The sequence below is a fragment of the Heterodontus francisci genome, chromosome 27, assembly GCF_036365525.1.
Source record: "Heterodontus francisci isolate sHetFra1 chromosome 27, sHetFra1.hap1, whole genome shotgun sequence".
In the NCBI taxonomy this organism is placed as follows: domain Eukaryota; kingdom Metazoa; phylum Chordata; class Chondrichthyes; order Heterodontiformes; family Heterodontidae; genus Heterodontus; species Heterodontus francisci.
The window spans coordinates 47,261,885-47,283,677 of record NC_090397.1 but is presented as its reverse complement, the minus strand read 5'-3'; the positions used below and the strand labels follow the sequence as shown (position 1 = coordinate 47,283,677).

The 21,793-nt window shown below is 40.8% G+C and overlaps 1 protein-coding gene across 5 annotated transcripts in view; it reads left to right on the top strand.

The window, feature by feature from the left end:
* The window catches only part of LOC137384799 (plexin-B2-like), a 258,477-nt gene that overhangs the window by 232,191 nt on the left and 4,493 nt on the right, over positions 1–21,793 (top strand). For all 5 annotated transcript variants that reach the window (XM_068059289.1, XM_068059290.1, XM_068059291.1 and 2 more), the window contains 13 exons: positions 200–373; positions 1,386–1,522; positions 2,794–2,894; positions 3,575–3,804; positions 11,246–11,424; positions 12,430–12,496; positions 12,588–12,734; positions 13,696–13,852; positions 14,313–14,413; positions 16,185–16,269; positions 18,026–18,177; positions 19,542–19,702; positions 21,451–21,598. In XM_068059289.1, coding sequence (XP_067915390.1) covers positions 200–373; positions 1,386–1,522; positions 2,794–2,894; positions 3,575–3,804; positions 11,246–11,424; positions 12,430–12,496; positions 12,588–12,734; positions 13,696–13,852; positions 14,313–14,413; positions 16,185–16,269; positions 18,026–18,177; positions 19,542–19,702; positions 21,451–21,598 — 1,839 coding nt within the window. The remainder of the gene's footprint in view (positions 1–199; positions 374–1,385; positions 1,523–2,793; positions 2,895–3,574; positions 3,805–11,245; positions 11,425–12,429; positions 12,497–12,587; positions 12,735–13,695; positions 13,853–14,312; positions 14,414–16,184; positions 16,270–18,025; positions 18,178–19,541; positions 19,703–21,450; positions 21,599–21,793) is intronic.

Sequence of the window (21,793 nt, the reverse complement as noted above, 5' to 3'; positions counted from 1 at the left end):
GCTTGGTGATGTATTCCCCATAATATCTTTAACCCTCCCATGACCCAATCCAGAATTTGTCATTTTGGTGATGTTACAAAGGCGTTTGAATGTAAAAGGAGGGAGGAAAGTTGTTTTAATACTTCAGTTAATGGTCTATTATATCAATTTTCCTTTTTGCTGTTCTTGATTTGTAATTTTCCACTGTTTAATATTTTAGGGAAAACATCTAAATAAAGCAATGACAGCAGAAGAAGTGAAAGCTTACATTGGAACAGAAGAGTGTAAAGTTACAACCCTTTCCTTGAATGACTTCGTATGTACTCCCCCAGAAAAACAGCCAGCACCCAAGAGGGTAAAGAGGGATGCAAATGATGACCTTCCAGAATTTATTGTACGTACCTTCAGTTGTTACTACTGTTTATCTCTACATTATAATCGAGCTTATGTTGTAACAGGCCTGAAAACCCACAAACCCAATTCCTCACTTTACCTATAGTGGAGCCAGTAAGCCAAGGGCCTGGCCTTGTCTGGTTACTCGGGTGAGACAATTTGTATGCTCTTGGTAAGCATCTGCACCAATATCGACATAGCATGGACATTCAAGCTAAGTGGTGGAGACTAGTGGAATGCAATGCTGGCTAGCTACGACAGTGCAAAGCCTGAAGGTCTCACTGGAAACAGCAGCACAAACTTTAAATTGCTGCCTTTTTATAAGAAGGCGAATGTTACTGAGATAAGTGTTCCATTTGTAAACATTCCTTGCATATATAACCTGTGCTAAAATTGTATGAAATGAGAATAGAATACTGGACCCATCAAGCTTGCTTCTTGCACATACTATGTACAATCAAGCACTGGGCATGGTTGAGGTAGAAACCATTGCATCCTTTAAGCAAAAAATGGATACATATTTGAAGCAGAGGAAGATAACCGGCAGAGGCACGATGAGGCAAATTGCCTCCTTCTGTGCTGTATGATTCTATAAGGTACCAGCCTATAAGAAGAAAGCAAGGCTCTGGGATTATGTTTGGATTGCTTGAGCAAAGAGCCAATACAAATAATGCATAGATTGACATCCGTTGGTGCTGTAAATTTCTGCTGTTTTATCTGCTCTATTGAACTCTAGCTTGCTGCCCTCCACAGACAATAGCCCCCCGTCCCTTTTTTTTTTGTAACTCCTTATCCCCTCTTTATATAGACCAGAATCTCATGGCTGGAAACTTAAACCTGACTTAAACAAAATTATTATTTTTGTTATTTTTGCACTTGTGAAGCAGTAATGGAAGCAATTTATTTGCCATTTATGCCCCTTGAAGAAATAGTAACGAAGACCTTTTCTATACAGTTACCACCTAGGTGAATTGAACATTAATACACTCTGAAAACTGCTTTTTTCTTTCCAGGTTAAAATGGGATATCGTGAATACATCCTGGGAAAAGTAAAATATGATACTCCAGCACAGCTGCCTCTTGGTGTTATTTTGCCACTTGTACTGATTCCAATGCTGTTGATTATTGGTGTATCTATTTACTGCTACAGGTATATTGAATATTTTCCATTAAAGTACTGCAACAATAGGCTAGGCCTAGGGTTTGATTCTTATCTACAATTGGGTGTAATAGGTTGACATATCTCATTTCAAAGGCATGCAGCAACTTGAAAGAAGCAGCACAGCATGGAGTCTAGCCTCCGATGTGTTAGCAGTTGGTGTGCACCAGTTGTACATCAATTTAATTACAAACCAAAGTTGCCTGTAGTCTCTATTATTGGTTCATAGTATTCAGTGCTTCCTTTTTGAATAAAAGTAATTAAGTAAACATAGGCAGGAAAATTGCTGCTAAAGTTGCTGCTGATTTCATTAATTAGCTTATAACATTAAGGATAACCACTGCAGAACAGAACAAGTGAAAATCCTACTTGCTGCTGTGTAAGGTGTAGTTTATTTCTACTGTTGAAAATACACTGTTGAAATGTAATTCTATGGGTATGGTCACATGATATATGCCTTCAGGTTATCTGTTACTGCCCCTAATGTTGTATCAGCGTCTCATTTATTTGTTTATTTTTATTTGTCTCATCACACTCTTCCCTTGGAGAATAAAGTGCAGTAGTGGAAGGATTTACAGGTTGATTAACAGTCTGGCAGGCTGCAACAAGAACACGCTCTTCCATGTCCACAACTATCTTCCTGTACTGGCCAATGGGTTGGTTAATTCTTTATGGCAGGAGAATCTTGTGGGATCCCACAATCCAGATGATGAGGGGTAAACCCACAACCACCATACCCAAGTATCTAAAGGTCTGGTCTCCTCTCTGGACAGTCCCAGCAACTGGAGTTTGAACTTTGACTCACAGCTGGGAGCGCTCCCAATATGCTAAAGGCTCAAACTCCAGATATGTGATAGTAAGCAAATAAAAAAAATACTTAAAAACTACTAATGCACCATATATAAGGCATTACAAATCACTGACAGTAATTTTATCTTGGTGTGCTGTGGATCCTTGTACACTAGTTGAATCTAATTTGATCAGAACCAATTGTTAAATTACTTACTGCCTGGTGACTAAGTGCTATTCATCTAATATCAAATTTTCATGCTTTCTATGTTAGACATCCACGCGGCAAAGGGATTCACCTCCTCCTTTAATTTGACCTGAAAGCAATTGATAGTGTAAAATAGGTCGAAACTAGATTCAAAACTTTTTGTTCGTAGAACAGTTTTTCTTCATCAAAATAAATGATATCAAGTTCAACTTTTACAAGATGAAAATCACAGATTTGGAAAAGCACAATTTATTTTTTGTTTCAGGAGGAAGAGCCAGCAAGCAGAACGAGAGTACAAGAAGATTCAGCTGCAACTGGAGAGTCTTGAGGAAAGTGTGAGAGATCGATGCAAGAAAGAGTTTACTGGTAAAAATGCTTTGGTTCCTGATGATTATTGAAGGGGAGTTCTCCCCAGTGTCCTGGCCAATATTTATCCCTCAAACAACACCACAAAAACAGATTGTCTAGTCATTATTACGTTGCTGTTTGTGGGAGTTTTCCCTGGGCAAATTGGCTGGCTGCCATGTTTTCCTACAACAGTGACTACACTTCAAAAGTACTTCATTGGCATTAAAGCACTTTAGAGATCCAGTGGCCCTGAAAGGTGCTATGCAAATGCAAGTCTTTTTTCCAAAGTGCTGTATCATATAAGCAGATCAAGATAATGATCTGATCAGTGTGACTAAAAGCAATTAACTGTAAAAATAAACTCTGGCCAGTCCATCCCATTCTATTTAGTGTCCTTCAGTGCTGTAAATTATTCCAGGAAGCTGAGCCTGTGGGTTTACATTTGTCGTGTTCAAAGCACACAACCAGTACTGTGTAAAGAAAGGTCGTTAACACTTCCCCTTCTTTTCATGTATCATTGCTCATTAGGATATTTTTTAACAATATGCATCTCTGATATGTGGAAGTGCTGCTTTTTAAGTCATGTTTATCTGTAGCAAGTAACAGGGGAAAACATTATTCAAGAATTTACTTCAAATAAACTGAACAACCTGCTGCTATTTTGTTTTTTATTTAAAAAAACGATTTTTTTTTTTCAGATCTAGTGACTGAAATGGAGGACCACTCAAATGATCTGAATGATGTGGGCATCCCGTTTCTGGATTATAAAACCTACACTGATCGTGTCTTTTTCTTACCATCGAAGGATGGAGAAAACGATGTCATGATAACTGGTAAACTGGACATTCCGGAGGCAAGACGACAGACAGTAGAGCAAGCTCTTAACCAGTTTTCAAATTTGCTGAACAGCAAATCTTTCTTGATTGATGTAAGTTTAATTGATGTAAAGTCACTTAATTTTGTAGAGTGAAGAGAATGGCAAGGTTGAGGATCAGTAATTGAACTTGACTTTGTACATTACTTGTATTGTGTTTCATTAAAAGAGGGAGATATTTAAAGTTGGATTGAAAGATCAATGCATAATGCTTCAAGTGTGCTATTTAGTGCCAGGCCAGTGTAATGCTTTTCAAGTAATATTTTTGGTTACTGAGTTAGCAACAAGTGCCACACAAATGCCAGGCAATGACCATCTCCAACAAGAGAGAATCTAACCATCTCCCCTTGACATTCGATGGCGTTACCATCGCTGAATCCCCCACTATCAACATTCTGGGGGTTGCAGTTGACCAGAAACTGAATTGGGCCAGCCATATAAGTACTGTGGCTACATGAGGAGGTCAGAGGCTGGGAAGTCTGCACTGAGTAACTCACCTCCTGACTCCCCAATACCTGTCCACCATCTACAAAGCACAAGTCAGGAGTGTGATGGAATACTCTCCATTTGCCTACAGGAGTGCTGCTCCAACAACACTCGAGAAGCTCGACACCATCCAGGACAAAGCAGCCTGCTTGATTGGCACCTCATCTGCCACCTTCAACATTGACTTCCTCTACCACCGATACATAGTGGCAGGAGTGTGTACCGTATACAAGATGCACTGCGGCAACTCACCAAAGCTCCTTCGACAACACCTTCCAAACCCACAACCTTTCCCACCGAGAAGGACAAGGGCAGCAGACGCATGGGAACACCACCACCTGCTGCAAGTTCCCCTCAAAGCCACACACCATCCTGACTTGGAACTATATCGCCGTTCCTTCACTGTCACTGGGTCAAAATCCTGGAACTCCCTTCCTAACAGCACTGTGGGTGTACCTACGCCACATGGACTGCAGTGGTTCAAGAAGGCAGCTCACCACCACCTTCTCAAGGGCAATTAGAGATGGGCAATAAATGCTGGCCTAGCCAGCGACACCCACATCCTGCGATAGAATAAACAAAATGTGGCCCTCAATAACAAAGTCTTTGGATTTTGACTAATTTTTGTCATCATAGTCTGTTCAAAACCAGGGGACCCTGTGTTTGTTTTTTAATGTTGATTGGACACCATGGGGTAAATTTAACTATCAGCTGGTGGACCAATTCTGCTGGCGGCTAGGGTCTCATTAATATGCCATCGGTGAGCTGCAGTGTCCAAACTGATGAGCTTCTGCAGCTTGCCGGCTCTGTGCTGTTGCAGGATCAGAAGACCTAGGTCTGGCTGGTAGAATGGTCGATCCAGGGTGGTAGCATAGAAACATAAAAAATAGGAGCAGGAGGAGGCCATTCGGCCCTTCGAGCCTGCTCCGCCATTCATTATGATCATGCTGATCATCCAACTCAATAGCCTGTTCCCGCTTTCGCCCTATACCCTTTAGACCCAAGAGCTATATCTAACTCCTTTTTGAAAACCTACAATGTTTTGGCCTCAACTGCTTTCTGTGGTAACGAATTCCACAGGCTCACCACTCTCTGGGTGAAGAAATTTCTCCTCATCTCGGTCCTGAAAGGTTTACCTCGTATCCTGAGACTATGACCCCTGGTTCTGGACTCCCCCACCATCGGGAACATCCTTCCTGCAACTACCCTGTCAAGTCCTGTTAGAATTTTATAGGTTTCTATGAGATCCCCCCCTCACTCTTCTGAACTCCAGCGAATATGATGCTAACACTCAATCTCTCCTCATACGTCAGTCCCGCCATCCCAGGAATCAATCTGGTAAACCGTTGCTGCACTCCCTCTATAGCAAGAACATCCTTCCTCAGATAAGGAGACCAAAACTGCACACAATATTCCAGGTGTGGCCTCACCAAGGGCCTGTATAATTGCAGCAAGACATTCCTGCTCCTGTACTCGAATCCTCTCGCTATGAAGACCAACATACCATTTGCCTTTTTTACCGCCTGTTGCACCTGCATGCTTACCTTCAGCGACTGGTGTACTAGAACACCCAAGTCTCGCTGCATATTCCCATCTCTCAGTTTATAGCCAGTCAGATAATCTGCCTTCCTGTTTTTGCTACCAAAGTGGGTAACCTCAAATTTACCCACATTATACTGCATCTGCCATGCATTTGCCCACTCACTCAACTTGTCCAAATCACCCTGAAGCCTCTCTGCATCCTCCTCACAACTCACCCTCCCACCCAGTTTTGTGTCATCTGCTAATTTGGAGATATTACATTTAGTTCCCTCATCTAAATCATTAATGTATATTGTGAATAGCTGGAATCTTCGCACCGATCGCTGCAGTACCCTACTAGTCACTGCCTGCCATTCTGAAAAAGACCCATTTATTCCTACTCTTTGTTTCCTGTCTGCCAACCAGTTTTCTATTTATCGCAATACACTATCCCCAATCCCAGGCGCTTTAATTTTACACGCTAATCTCTTATGTGGAACTTTGTCGAAAGCAGCCCACATTATTCATCCTGACTCCACCAATATATGTACTTTTTTGGTGTCTCTTCTGCTGTACTGCCCAGTTGTCTCAGTCCTAGGTATGTCATTGGACCTTGATTTGCATATTAAAAGTGCTTACCACCTGAAACAGGCAGGAGCTCTTTGTACCTGAGACGGTAAGCCTTTTTGGAGCTGCTATGACCCCGTTTATGCTGAACAGCCTGTTAAAACCTACCACTATATCTTGAAGTTAAAACTTGCAATAACTTATTTATTACCTTAGTAAGCAAAAGAGTGGGTGGGAAAACTGGGTGGTGCAGGAGTTTGTTTTTTCTTTTCGTTCATGGGATGTGGGCATCGCTGGTCAGGCCAGCATTTATTTTCCATCTCTAATTGCCCTTGAGAAGGTGGTGGTGAGCTGCCTTCTTGAACCGCTGCAGTCCATGTGGGGTAGGTACACCCACAGTGCTGTTAGGAATAGAGTTCCAGGAATTTAACCCAGCGACAGTGAAGGAACGGTGATATAGTTCCAAGTCAGGATGGTGTGTGACTTTGAAGGGAACTTGCAGCTGGTGGTGTTCCCATGCATTTGCTGCCCTTGTCCTTCTAGGTGATAGAGGTCGTGGATTTGGAAGGTGCTGTCTAAGGAGGTGCATTGCTGCAGTGCATCTTGTAGATGGTACACACTCTTGCCACTGTGCATTGGGGTGGAGGGAGTGAATGTTTGTGAATGAGATGCCAATCAAACGGGCTGCTTTGTCCTGGATGGTATCGAGCTTCTTGAGTGTTGTTGGAACTGCACCCATCCAGGCAAGTGGAGAGTATTCCATCACACTGCTGACTTGTGCCTTGTAGATGGTGGACAGGCATTGAGGAAACAGGAGGTGAGTTACTCGTCACAGGATTCCTCTGACCTGCACTTGTAGTCCTGGTATTTATATGGCTACTCCAGTTCAGTATCTGGTCAATGGTAGCCCCAGGATGTTGATAGTGGGAGATTCACAATGGTAATGCCATTGAATGTCAAGGGGAGATGGAAAGATTCTCTCTTGTTGGAGATGGTCATTGCCTGGCACTTGTGTGGCACAAATGTTACTTGCCAGTCATCAGCCCAAGCCTGGATATTGTCCAGGTCTTGCCTCATTTCTACACGGACTGCTTTCAGTATCTGAGGAGTCGCGAATGGTGCTGAACATTGTGCAATCATCGGCAAACATCCCCACTTCTGACCTTATGATTGAAGGAAGGTCATTGATGAAGCTGCTGAAGATGGTTGGGCCTGGAATACTACTATGAGGAACTGCTGCAGTGATGTCCTGGAGCTGAGATGATTGACTTCCAACAACCACAACCATCTTCCTTTGCGCTAAGTACGACTCCAACCGGCAGAGAGTTTTTCCCCCAATTCCCACTGACTCCAGTTTTGCTAGGGCTCCTTGATGTCATACTCTGTCAAATGCTGCCTTGATGTCAAGGGCAGTCACTCTCAGCACACCTCTTGAGTTCAGTTCTTTTGTCCATGTTTGAACAAAGGCTGTAATGACGTCAGGAGCTGAATGGCCCTGGTGGAACCCAAACTGAGCATCAGTGGGTAGGTTAGTGCTAAGCAAGTGCTGTTTGATAGCACTGTCGACGACACCTTCCAGCACTTTACTGGTGATGTAGAGTAGACTGATGGGGCAGTAATTGGCTGGGTTGGATTTGTGCTGCTTTTTGTGTACAGGACATACCTGGGCAATTTTCCACATTGCCGGGTTGATGCCAGTGTTGTAGCTATACTGGAACAGCTTGGCTAGGGACATGGCAAGTTCTGGAGCACAGGTCTTCAGTAATATTGCCGGAATGTTGTCAAGGCCCATAGCCTTTGCAGTATTCAGTGCCTTCAGTCATTTTTTGATATTACGCGAAGTGAATTGAATTAGCTGAAGACTGGCATCTGTGATGCTGGGGACTTCAGGAGGAGGCCGAGATGGATCATCCACTCGACACTTCTGACTGAAGATTGTTGCAAATGCTTCAGCCTTATCTTTTGCACTGATGTGCTGGGCTCCCCCATTATTGAGAATGGGGAAATTTGTGGAGCCACCTCCTCCAGTTAGTTGTTTAATTGTCCACCATCATTCGCGACTGGATGTGGCAGGACGGCAGAGCTTAGATATGATTTGTTGGTTATGGGATCGCTTAGCTCTATCGCATGCTGCTTACGCTGTCTGGCACGCAGATAGTCCTGTATTGTAGCTTCACCAGGTTGACCCCTCATTTTGAGGTATGCCTGGTGCTGCTCCTGGCATGCCCTCCTGCACTCTTCATTGAACCAGGGTTGGTCCCCCGGTTTGATAATTATGGTAGAGTGGGGGAAATGCCAGGCCATGAGGTTACAGATTGTGGTTGAGTACAATTCTGCTGCTGCTGATGGCCCACAGCGCCTCATGGATGCCCAGTTTTGTATTGCCAGAACTGTTCAAAATCTATCCCATTTAGCACAATGCGCGACACAACATGATGGAGGGTATCCTCGATGTGAAGATGGGACTTTGTCTCCATAAGGATTGTGCGGTGGTCACTCCAACCAATACTGTCATGGACAGATGCATTTGCGGCAGGCAGATTGGTGAGGATGAGGTCAAATATATTTTTCCCTCTTGGTTCCCTCAACACCTGCTGCAGACCCAGTCTAGCAGATATGTCCTTTAAAGCTCGGCCAGCTCAGTCAGTAGTGGTGCTACCGAGCCACTCTTGCTGATAGACATTGAAGTCCCCCAACTGGAGTACATTCTGCGCCCTTGCCACCCTCAGTGCTTCCTCCAACTGCTGTTCAACATGGAGGAGTACTGAGTCATCAGCTGAAGTGGGGGGGGCGGTAGGTGGTAATCAGCAGGAGGTTTCCTTGCCCATGTTTGACCTGATGCAATGGGACTTCATGGGTTTGGAGTCAATGTTGAGGACTCCCAGGGCAACTCCCTCCTGACTGCACACCACTGTGCTGCCACCTTGCTGGATCTGTCCTGCTGGTTGGGCAGGACATAGCCGGGGATGGTGATGGTGGTGTTGCTCTGCTTCACCCCTGGACCTGATGTGAGTTTTGCCCAGATTGATGGGATGCACATTTCTATCTATCCTGACTGTAAGGCTTCCATGAACTGAGATTGGATAGTCTCAACCCAGTTCCTAGTGGTTTTGAGCAAGGTGATATTGATTAACATACTAGAATGGGCAAAAATAAAAATGTAACAGACAGAGTTTTAATGTCAGTAAGAAACCGAACCTTAATTTAGCACAATTGGTAGAGAATTGAGATCTCTGAGCCACCATAAAGAAGGTTGTTACGGATAGTGGACAGATTCATACTACCGCAATAGGGGGTTTTAATCTGAGGCACGTCATTGGGTAGAGTAGAAGAAACCTTACTCAGTATTATCTCTGATCTGTGAGTACTTGATGTTGAGACTGAGTGATAAAACTGGAAAAAAGTGCTTCATTCCCCAACACTTGCATCTTTGAGTGCAAAATTCAACTTTAATAAACTTAATTCTTTAAGTTGTTGGCTCGTGAGTTGCTGATCCATTTGTAACAGGAACATCCCAGCTTCATTCCCCAGTCTGTACTGAATTGAATTTGCTGTTCTTGAGGAGGCTGACAGTCACAACACTATAAATGGCCTGGTTTAGGAAAGGGCAAATCACCCAGAATACCTGCTCCTGACTATTACTATAATTTGTCTACACTAGGTGTCAAGACTGATGTGAATCAACATTTTGCAAAGTAGCTGAGGATGATGAGTGGAAACTGTACCTTGCAGGAAGTCAATAAGAGATTTTCCTCTGATTTTCACCTGGGAAATGCTCAGTTCCCAGGTGCAGAGCAGAACCAAAAGGGTAGAAACCTGTAACCCCAGGTCTTCACACCCTTTGCATTACTGTAGGATTTCTGCTGTTTCTGGTCTAGGAATGATTACTCCTATAAAAGGCACCAGCCAGGAAATGAGATAGGAGCAATGTAACAGTGCCTAGTCTTACCTTTCTGTTTGAATACTGGGTGTGCACTCATTAGGAACAGTGCCCAGAATAAATTGGCTTTATGCCCAGCCCTGTACAGATTGGAGAATCTGAGAGGGATCAGCAGTAACGACAACTGAGGATTTGTGACAGTAGCTAACCTAGTTCTACTTGGAGATTTGAACGGTTGCTAACATTGTTGTGGGGCTGTGAGGCCTACAGCAGTGGTTTACTTTCCATCCCTGTTTTTCTACCAATGGGTGGTTCTAAACCTGGAGAATGCTTGACCAAGGATGTTGATCTAACCATAAATGTGGCAGGTTCAGGTCATTCGATGTGTTCCACTTGAATGACAAAAGGTGTAGGGGGAGGAGAAATGAGTCCCAACATCCTCCTCAGAAGAGGAGTAAATTGAAGAGGGTGAGGAGAAATTTGTTTCCTTTAACCAGACATTGGAATTCTAAAAATCTGCAAATAATTAGCAGAGTGGAAAATTTTCATTGTGCAAGTTTACTATGTGTTATAAATGCCCCAGCTAATGCAATGCTTACTGAATCAAGGACAAAAACTTAATGCATCAAACAACACACTTTGCATTGTTTACTTTTTTAGTGAGTTTTAATTTTATTCAGTTTTAATGTGGGTATTTGAGCCAATGGAATTTGTGAAGTTTTGAATGAAGCCATCAAATGTGCAATGTTGCTATAGTTTCCTGTTGTCAGTTCCAGTGTTTAATTCATTTGCCTCCTCCACATTCACACTGACTTCCTTGTTCATGAGTATGAAATTGCTCAACTAAGATGACATAGTACCACTTGTTGGCCCAGCAGAAGATGCACCTAAATGGTATGAAAGTTATCTCCATTCTGCACCAGACACTTAGTGAAGATTGGTGAAACCTGTCCTACTCATGAAACCAGAATTTAGTTTCTAGGAGTTTGTACCTTCATTTAAACCTTACTAATGAAACTCAACTTTTATTTTTTTGAACAGTTTATCCACACACTTGAGAATCAGAGAGATTTCTCTGCTAGAGAGAAAGTTTACTTTGCATCATTGCTGACTATTGCTTTGCATGGAAAGCTGGAATACTACACCGACATCATGAGGACACTGCTATTGGAGCTCATGGAACAATATGTTGCTAAAAACCCAAAGCTCATGCTCCGAAGGTATGTAAGGCCTGCACTTCTGCAATCAAAACCTTTTTTATTCTTGTAAAACTTCAACTGAATTGCCAAAGTTTGGCAACCTGCCCTTGTAATTTAATCCTTTAAGCCAATGGTATAATTCTGGTGAATCTGTGCTTTATCCCTCCAAGACTAATATATCTTTCCTAAAGTTCATTGCTCAAAACTGGCTGCAGTATTCCAGATTGGATTGACCAAGGCTCTGCACAACTAAAACATCAGTTCTTCACTTTTGAATTTCAGTCCCTTTTGAGATAAAATCCAACACTTCATTAGCTTTTTAAATTGCGTTTAGAACCTGCACAGTAGCTTTTAGTGATAAATAACTAAATCTCTTTGTTCTCCATAGCTAGAACACCATGCTAGTAAGGGGTTTGCAACCTTTTAGGTTGGCTTTTTTATCTTTGTACAGGACTGATGCTTCCACAGTGTCTTACCAACATTTTATGTTTTAACTTCAGACCTGATCTGTAGGCATTCCATGTTTCTAATTCCTTCCATTTTCTTGTCTTTTACCTTGGATGAACTGATTAGCTTTCACATCTTCATTTGTTTCTTTAATGTGTTAAGTTTCTTCAATGCTTCTTTGACTGACTGGGATTATTTTGTATCACCTACCATCCTCCTGCTTTTCTTGCAAGCAGATTACAAGTCTTTAACTAATGATAATTAACATTCTTTTGGAGTATTTTGGTCATTTCCCCCTTTTCCCTGACTATTGAGATGCTTGGTTCACTTTCATTTTTCTCTCCATTGCTGACTGACCTCTTGTATGTTCCTGGACTTTTCTGTTTTTGCTTAAGATTTCCAACATGTACAGTCTTTTATCCTGTATTAGAATGTATATACATTAGTTTCACAATAATTGACCACAGTCGGTTGTTGAATTAAGATGGTAAGATACATAATAGAGCACATAAAGGGTAAACTAAATCCTGAAGTTGGTTTTGAAATGAAATGTGAACTTTGCCATTCTTTTCTGTTTAGATGTGAAACTGTTGTGGAGCGAATGCTTTCCAATTGGATGTCTATCTGTCTATACCAGTTTCTGAAGGTAACTCCAAATATCTGTGTACATTCAGTTCTGACTGCATGTTAATATTGTCCCAATAACTGAAGGATTTATTTCCACCTGTAAAATTTAGGATTCTGCTGGTGAACCACTATACAGACTATTCAAAGGGCTTAAGCACCAGGTAGAGAAAGGCCCAGTCGATGCAGAACTGAAAAAAGCAAAATACACACTAAATGACACAGGGCTATTGGGAGAGGATGTGGAATATCACGTTCTGGTAAGTCTGCAATCCCATACCGATTTATTAAAATGATTATCACAGTTTTATAACAAGAGGTAAACAGCCATTTTTTCTCACCCTTTCCTGACTAGTGTATTCTGGGTGTGTTCCTGGCACCAGTTGCTGTATGCAGTTCTTGTCCCTGACCACTACCCCAGTTTAGATATGCTAACTCAGCACAGGCAAGGGATCCTTCATCATCTGGATTTGAATGGCTCAGTATTTGCTGTACTAACTTACTGAAACATTGACAGAAACAAAATATGAATTTAAAACTTGGAGTTGCCTTGACTGTTAAATAAAGAAATAAATAATTTTAATCATTGGAGGCTAGTTAGGAACTATGAAAGGAGTTTGAATGCAGCATTGTGCCTTCCTGTCAACATCTTGAAATGAATGTGACACATTAATACCCCAAGGAATAATTGACTATAATTAATAGGATATTGCAGGTACAATTCTCATTTAAAAAATTTTATTTTGGAATTGATGTTTTAGAAACTCCAAGATTTTATCCAGGTGTCCATCATTTTGATGTCTGGACAAGAACAGAAAAGTCATGCCAATCAATAATGAATTGGGACAGGAAAGAGGGGTCCTTTTAGAAATAGACAGGGCGACAGAAGGATCAAAACAAGTTTAAGAAGGATCATATTCTAACAGTTATTTGCAGAATCTGAATGTCAATCTAAATGCACATTGAAGTATTGATTACAATTGCAGTATTAAGTGGGAGAGTACCTTCCAGATTCCTTGGAGTTACAAACTCATTTCAGGATTTATTCTAAATGCAAGCTGAACTTTGTGCCCAAATCGTTGCAGTATTTGGAATTATGACCAGGTATGGAGAACTGGACCGCTAAAGTTTCTAAGCCAAATATCGAATAACCTGTGCTCAAAACAGATTATGCAACTTTGCGTAAGAGTTTATTTTCCTTTTTTTTTTGTATCTTGTCAGACTTTGAATGTACTTGTGCAAGAGGACATTGGAGAATATATACCAGTAAAGGTCCTGAGCTGTGACAGCATAACCCAAGTTAAAGAGAAAATTCTTGATCAAGTGTACAGAAATATTCCTTTTTCACAAAGGCCTAAGCTAGATAGTGTTGTTCTTGGTAAGTCATAATTAACCACATTAACTATTTTTCCTGCACAACCCACCCAACCCCACCCCTGCCTGATCTCTTCTCAGAGCGTTCTCCCCCTCCTGATCCCTTCTTCCAGCCTTCATCTCTTCCTGATCCCTGCCAACAACCTTCTGCTCCACACGCCAGAATCTTCCATAGGCTTGCATCCCACCCACCTCTCCCCAAAACTAAAACTGTGCCAGGGACTCTTCACACATGTCCCCCACTGCAACTCCCTGCTGCCAAATGCCCACCCCTGCTTGCCAGTTATTCTGGCCAGGTGTTGGGTGTTACTCTGCTAGTTTTATTTAAATGTGGCTCTGCTGTTCGCTACTGGACTTCCCTCACCCTGCTTCCATTGATATCAAAGCCATGATGTTTGTGGGGAGCAGTTTGTTTTGATAGACAAGAGAAAGTGTTAATTTTATTTCCTCTTAACTGCCCACAGAATGGCGTCCAGGTTCTACTGGTCAAATCCTTTCAGATCTGGATGTCACTTCAGAACGAGAAAGAAAATGGAGATGTTTAAACACATTAAAACACTATAATGTGAGTAGCATATGCCTTTATTTTCAGTATAAAACTCATTGACATTTCTTGCAGAATGTGAGGATTTGAAAAAGTTATCAAATATTGTTAGCTTGTATGTCTAAATACAGGTACAAAATTTACCTGGCTGTCAAATATACCTTACCCAGCCTTGTACTGTTAAACCAATCATGACTACATTTCCACCTTGATAACTGAACTTTGAAGAGGGAGCTGTCTTTATGTTTGTGGAGGAACAATAGTGGAATAGTCATGTAGCATTTTATCACATTCAGTGTTTTTGCAGTAATGGCACATGAGTACAATTCATTCAAGTGTTTAGGCCAAGAAAGGTTTTACTAACTACTTTTTGAAAAAATCCCATTAATCCTTGGGCATCTGCAATAAACATCTGAGTCCAGGCTCAACAAATTGGGAAGGTCTTGAGGTCAGGTGAATCCTTTCTCAGTGTCTACAATACGAATAACATCAACTCTCATTACTCTTAGAATTTAAAAGTTGTGCCATAAAGAATTTTTTTTTTTAAGTTTCTTGTTATGTTTTGTAAGATGTATGTTAACATTATAAAGAATACAAAAAGTATTAATTGAAATAATTTTTACCGTCAGTGAGACACTCGGGAGGCAATAATGATTAGTGATGAAACACACAGCAGTTGCTCTCATTTTGTTGTTGCAGTTTAGCCATGCATTCAGAATCTTAAATCATTTTTCAAACCTATTTTCAAATAATGGTGTGAGTTAAGCTACTTTTAATAAATCAGTGCCCAGTCTGCAGGATGAGATTGATCTACTTGAAGCTGTATGACCTAGCTAGCTAGCCAGCTTTCATTCACATTTGCTTTGTGTGTTGAGGTGAATGCAACCCGAGAGGTAAAAATACTGCCAAAAGCCTACAGCCCATGCACTTCTCCTGTCCCTGTGCAAATTCTGAACTGTTGATCAGCTTGAATTGTACATGTCACAGCTTGTTTCCATCCCTAATGAACCGTCTGGAGCATGGCCTCAGCTCCCTGGCAGCCTTCAGATACTTCACTGTTCTCTACCACATTGTTAAATAGAACTGAGGAGTGCTGCTGTGCCTGACAAATTGGAAATAATAGTTATTTCACAGTGAGCTGCAACTCATGGTACACAATACCTCCTATTAAATCAATGGAGAAACTGAACTTGTGTTTTTGAATCTATTCATTTTACTGCTTTTTTAAAAAATCCCTACACTTACCCCTGGCATTATGCAGCAGTCCTTGACCAAGTTAAAGCCGATGCCTCTGGAAATGGACAGTTGTAACTGATTTTGACAGAAATGTGACACAATCTGTACTGATTTTCAATAGCATCTACTTCTGGATGGTGGTGAATGTATTGGCCGAGACTTTTTATAAATCCCCACGCACATTTCTCCACCCCACCCAGGACACAAGTGCATCTTTGACCACAGTGGGCCTTCCAGCCTTAGGGTCATTTCAATGCAAGAGTGTTCCGCAGCCTTTTTCAGGGAGCTCTGCCAAAATAGGGTGGGGTTTAACAGCAGCATAGAGTCTGAGCCATCTGCAGATTCTTTAGTTCATGCAAGAACACAGGATACCTGAGCTTGATGGGCATCCCTTGTGTCCAGCATTCAAAAAACACAAATTGTGTGGAGTATAACACTGGACTTATTTCCCTAATTTGCATCTCATAAAATGATATTTATTATTATATACTTAAGCAACAAAAAAAAACCCTGTCAGAAAATGCGTCACTAACTGAGAATTCTGCTGTTCTTACAGGTACGGGATTTCTCCACTCTCATTTTAGTAAGGTCTTCACACACTCAGCAACCTGATGATCATCAGCAGATTATTCACGGTGAAAGTCAGTAGCAATTTATCACTCTGCATTAATGAATAGAAAGTACAATGTTATGTTAACAAATAGGTGCAGATAGTATTCCCACTTTGAAAGTTTACACTGAAATAGAAATCGGATCAGAAATTATAACTTGACGTAGGCTTTCTAAAAGATATTCACACAATCACAGAATTGTTACAGTGCAGAAGGAGGCCATTCAGCCCATCGTGTCTGCACTGGCTCTCCGAAAGAGCAATTCCCTCAGTTCCATTCAGCTGCCTTCTCCATAACTCTGCACATTCTTCCTTTTCGTATAATTGTCCTTTTGAATGCTTCAATTGAACCTGTCTCCACCACGTTCTCAGGCAGTGCATTCCAGACCTTAACCACTCGCTGCATGAGAAAGTTTTCCTCATGTCACTTTTACTTCTCTTACCAAATACTTCAAATCTGTGCCCTCTCATTCTCGAACCTTTCACGAGTGGGAACAGTTTCTCTATCTACTCTGTCCAGACCACTCATGATTTTGAATAACTCTATCGAATCACCTCTCGGCCTTCTCTTCAAGGAAAACAGTCCTAACTTTTCCAATCTATCTTCATAACTGAAATTCCTCATCCCTGGAACCATTCTCTTGAATCTTTTCTGTACTCTCTCCACATCTTTCCTAAAGAGCGGCGCCCAGAACTGGACGCAATACTCCAGCTGAGGCCGAGTTAGTGTCTTATACATTCAGTTGTACAGCATTAGCCTACTAAAGATTCAAAGTGCAACAACATTTTGACTTTTTATTTACATTGTGTATGTGAGAGAACTTGTGTTGTCATTTTTAATTTCAGGTGAGGGATGCCAATGCTGGACATGGAACACTCTTATTTTGGCGCTCAATTACAGTATAGACAGGATTTTGGATAGAATACCTTCTATTCTGCCCAGCCTTGTTCCTCTAACATTAATCTCAGAAGTGCCATCAGTATACTAATTAAATTTCCAACATTGCTCTCCTAGTGGCCTCTCTTACTGTTTTACTGAATATTGGACAGTTTTGTGCCTTGTGTCAACCAGAACTCAAGTTGTGAGAAAGGAAGAATTCAGCCTGTCCTAACTGTCATTGAGTACCTCAGCTTTGAAACAGACATGTTTCTTTGCCAATGTCTTCATTATAGGACTTGAAAATAACTAATTGTTGTAAAGACTCTGATGTGCAGCTTTGGAGTTTGATGTATTCTCCAAATATTCCAATCCCTAAACTGCCTTTCTATAAGATTGTTGAATGCATCATTGCTTCCCATTTTTATGCCCACCTCTTCCAAAATTTCCCAGTTCGCTTCTGCCCTTCAAACAAAAAAGCTCCAGTTGCCCTGGCGAAAGCCACAAATGACATCCTCTGTGACTGAGTATTGCATATTATTCTCCTTGACGTTTCCACGTTGTTAAATATGGCAGATCACACCATCCTCCACCATCTCCCCTTGATTATCCAGTTCCATGAGACTTCCATTGCAGGGTGACAGTAGCAAAAATGGGTGATAGCACATCAGCAACATGTTTTACACTGCCTGATTTTCCTATTCCATTGGCTTGAATAGAAAAGAAAATTGAACAGCATGTAAACCAGTCTGATGGTGTGATATCACCTGCTTTGTGTGGTTGCCAAAGACATATTTCACCTCATTTTCTAAATGCATCTCTCACTGTATTTTGATTTGGAAGACATTGAGGCAGGAAGCTTGAAAATGTGCTTTAGTAAGATTCTTGTCCTTCAATTTGGTCATTCCAGAAAGTGGATTATTAGAAGAAGATAGAAGGTGGCATTTAGTGCGGCCAGCAGATGAAGTCGACGAAAGTAAATCGAAGCGAGGCAGCATGAAAGAAAAAGAAAGGACCAAAGCTATCACAGAAATATATTTGACAAGGCTATTGTCTGTAAAGGTGAGATTTTATGTACATTTTAATAGCTATTTACTTAACAAAATATATAGAATTTATCAAAAATCAGTTTCTGTTCTACTCTGAATAAAACTACCAACCAGGAAGGTGAACAATTATGCAACAAAATTTGCCAACTTTGCTAGTCTACCTTTTCTTCAGTGCTGCAAACCAGGCACTGCAGGTTGTTTAATTGGAAACTGTTCTGTTGCTTTAAACCAGGGGTGTCTTCAGTTTTTGTCTTTGTGGGCCACATAGGTATGTATCATGGAACCTTGGAGGCTGTGAAGTTTATTTTGCATACATCTCAAGCTGCTACTTCTACTGGATCTTTATCAAAACAAACAAAGTGCCTTCATGATTGGATCCTCAAAATTGATATCTGCCAAAGACTTTAGACATGATACTTAATGCACTACTCTATTAGCAACTGCTGATGCTCATGACCTGTAATATATTTAAAATGTTGCATCTGGAAAGTCGTACTTTCCGTTATCATATTTTTGACAGTTTGGTGTCAGTTATAAATTTTTATGTCCATATTTATAATGGAACCAGCTATGAAAACTTGTTACCCTATAACTATGCCCTTCTGCTAGTGATGATGTAACGCCTCAGATTTGCAGCTCCCAACTGCAACCTGTATTTCAGAGAAACTCCTATACTCCAAACAACTCTGCTTCCTAATTGGTTGTATGTTTTTCTATTTAGCTATAAATAACATAAAATTGAAGTATTGAATAAAATAATGGCAAAATGTATGATTTTAAAATGGGAGTTAGTTCATTTATATTTGTTTAATTGCTCAGCATACAGTTGGCTATAATGATTGTTGAAATTACAAGTGTTCTAGGCTCTTTCCCCAAAGCAATTAACTCCTTGATGGGATAAATTTTCACAAATGTTGCTTGTTTTCATGTCCTTGCTTGCTATTATTCACATTAAACCTCGATGGTGATTATTGGAAGGTTAATTGACTGCATATCATTACGGGCAAGCTAATTCTGTCTTTAAACAGTGAAAACATACATACTAACAAAAGGGAGTCATTGGGTAGCTATGAGCAGCAGGAACCTCACTCGGCCTGTTTTACTCTTCATACTATACTGTTGGCAACTAACAAGAGTACAGCAGGAGTCAAACCTTCTTGATTTGTATAGCTCTGCTACTGAGTTAGCCATTGAGAAACATTGAATGCAATTAAAGACTATATTTGCAAGCAGAAACCTCTGTAGTTATGTTGTGGCCAATCGTGCTGCTTGTAAGGTTGTTGCATGTAGCAGCAAAGGAATGGAATATGCAATATATAAAACAGCTTCCTGTTACCAAGAAAAAAAAATTAACACCTATTTATTTGACTAAACCAGGGAACGCTGCAACAGTTTGTAGATAATTTCTTCCAAAGTATTCTCAGTACGAATCAAATCGTTCCAACGGCTGTGAAATACTACTTTGACTTCCTCGATGAGCAAGCACGCAAGAATGAAATATATGATGAAGAAACCATTCACATCTGGAAAACCAACAGGTAGGAAAATGGAAATTTGGATTATTAGTTCTCTATACTGTGTTCATGTTATTAGTATGATTGTGTACTTTGAGTATCCTATTTCCATTGGGATAATTTTTTATCTTTACCACCTGGGTATTGAACACTGCCGAGGTTGAATGCAGAGAGGAAAGTCAGGTGGGAAGGATTGTTATGGAACCTGCCCAGATTTCCTTCCACTAATGGAAGAGTCAAGCAGATTCTGTTACTAGTGTGCAATCATTTCCACCTCGCATTCTGCACTCAGCCAGGTGAAGTTTAATGCTCAGGTGATTAAAGATGAAAATCTACCTCCTAACGTTTTCAGCGTTAAACATTTTATTTAGTGACCATTTTAAGGTATATCAAATTCACCTACCCCACACCCCCCCCCCCCACCCCCCCAAGCTCTCTCCATCCCCACCGCCACACCAATGTCTAAAGAAATCCCTATTTTGCATTTGTATAAAATGTGGACTGAGAATTTTTTTTAAAATTGTGCCATCTTTATGTAGAGGAAGTCTGATAAATGGATGGTTGCCAAGTCCCTGTATTTCAAAAAGGCTTTTGACAGGATCAAGTGGTTGTGCTTGTACCTTCATAGATTGGATCTGAACTCTTTGCTCCCGGTCCTTTGCTATGGTGCTGATGTACCATTCCACAGGGCCTTCGGTCAGGAGGGAGTCATTGGACAGGATTCCCCTTTACCTCTGTTTTTCGTCTGACCTTGGAACCATTGGCTGCTTATATTAGAACCTATGGTGAAATGAAAGACCACAAATAATCCTGTTAAAACATTGGATTTTCTTGTATTAAGACAGCCCCCAGCCCATTTTGAAGGATCGTGAAAGATACCTCCCAGTTTTTGGACTAGTGGATTGATTTAGAAGTCACTAAAAGTGCACACTTATTTGGGGGAAGGTCTGAGCATATTTCTATGTCTCTTAATCATTGACCCCAATTATTACATTTCATTGCTTTTACCTTTTAGATGGGCCTTTAGGTGAGATAGGTAGCAGGTAGCAGCTATACCATCAAAAACAAATTGATTCTTCATTACATCAATGCAAACAATTGATAGAATGGATTTTACTTTTTGAGAAATGGTTGATTTTTTGAGATATCTATAGCCTGGTGCTTTAATTTATTGATAGGCTTAGGATACATTTGCAGCACTTTCCAGTGTGTGGGGAATGTAGTGGTCTTTCCAGTTCATGTGGATTGCCCAACTTTAGAGGTGAATATATCAAATTGAATCCTGATCAAATACGAGCTAGCCAACCACTTCCACTTAAGCACTGCTGTATGTGGTAAATTGCTTCTTTCCCCAGTTCCATCCTAAATGGTGTAATAAAGAGTAAGAAAAAATTAATGTGGCTAAATGGTTTGTACGGCAATCCTAACAGTAATCTAATGAATATCTTACTGAATTCCTATGTTGCGAGTTATTTTGGGACACTTGCCCTTGATTTATAGTCTTTATTCCAAAGTCTGGCCTGCATTGGTCATCCTTGTATACAGAAAATATATATTGAAAGAGTAGAAAAATATGAAACACATGAGTGGTCTGTTCATTGGCAGAGGCCTTCCTGTTAGTTGAAGAGTTAGTGGCACAGGTTGGAACTGAACTGGGACGAAAAAAATTAGGATCATATAAAATACTTGTGGAATTTCACATAGTTGTCTTTCTCCTATAAAAGTCCATTGATTTTTCTCCAGTAATTGCGAGGTATCCATTTTTTTCACAGTTTGCCATTGAGGTTCTGGGTAAACATACTGAAAAACCCACATTTCATATTTGATGTGAAAGTTAATGAAGTGGTAGATGCATCCTTATCGGTGATTGCACAGACCCTCATGGATGCTTGTACAAAGACTGAGCACAAGTTGAGCAGAGTAAGTATCTCAACTTCAAAAGCAAAATATGAAAATCTTAATAATTGGAAAAACTTTGATACTAGCTTTTGCTTCAGAGGTGCAAGGTTGTGGTGAAGCAATTGATTTTTTTCCCCCCTGATTTTTAAAATAATTATCCAGGAATACATAAAACTGCATTTCTAAATTTACGTATATGTCCCATTTATCTATGAT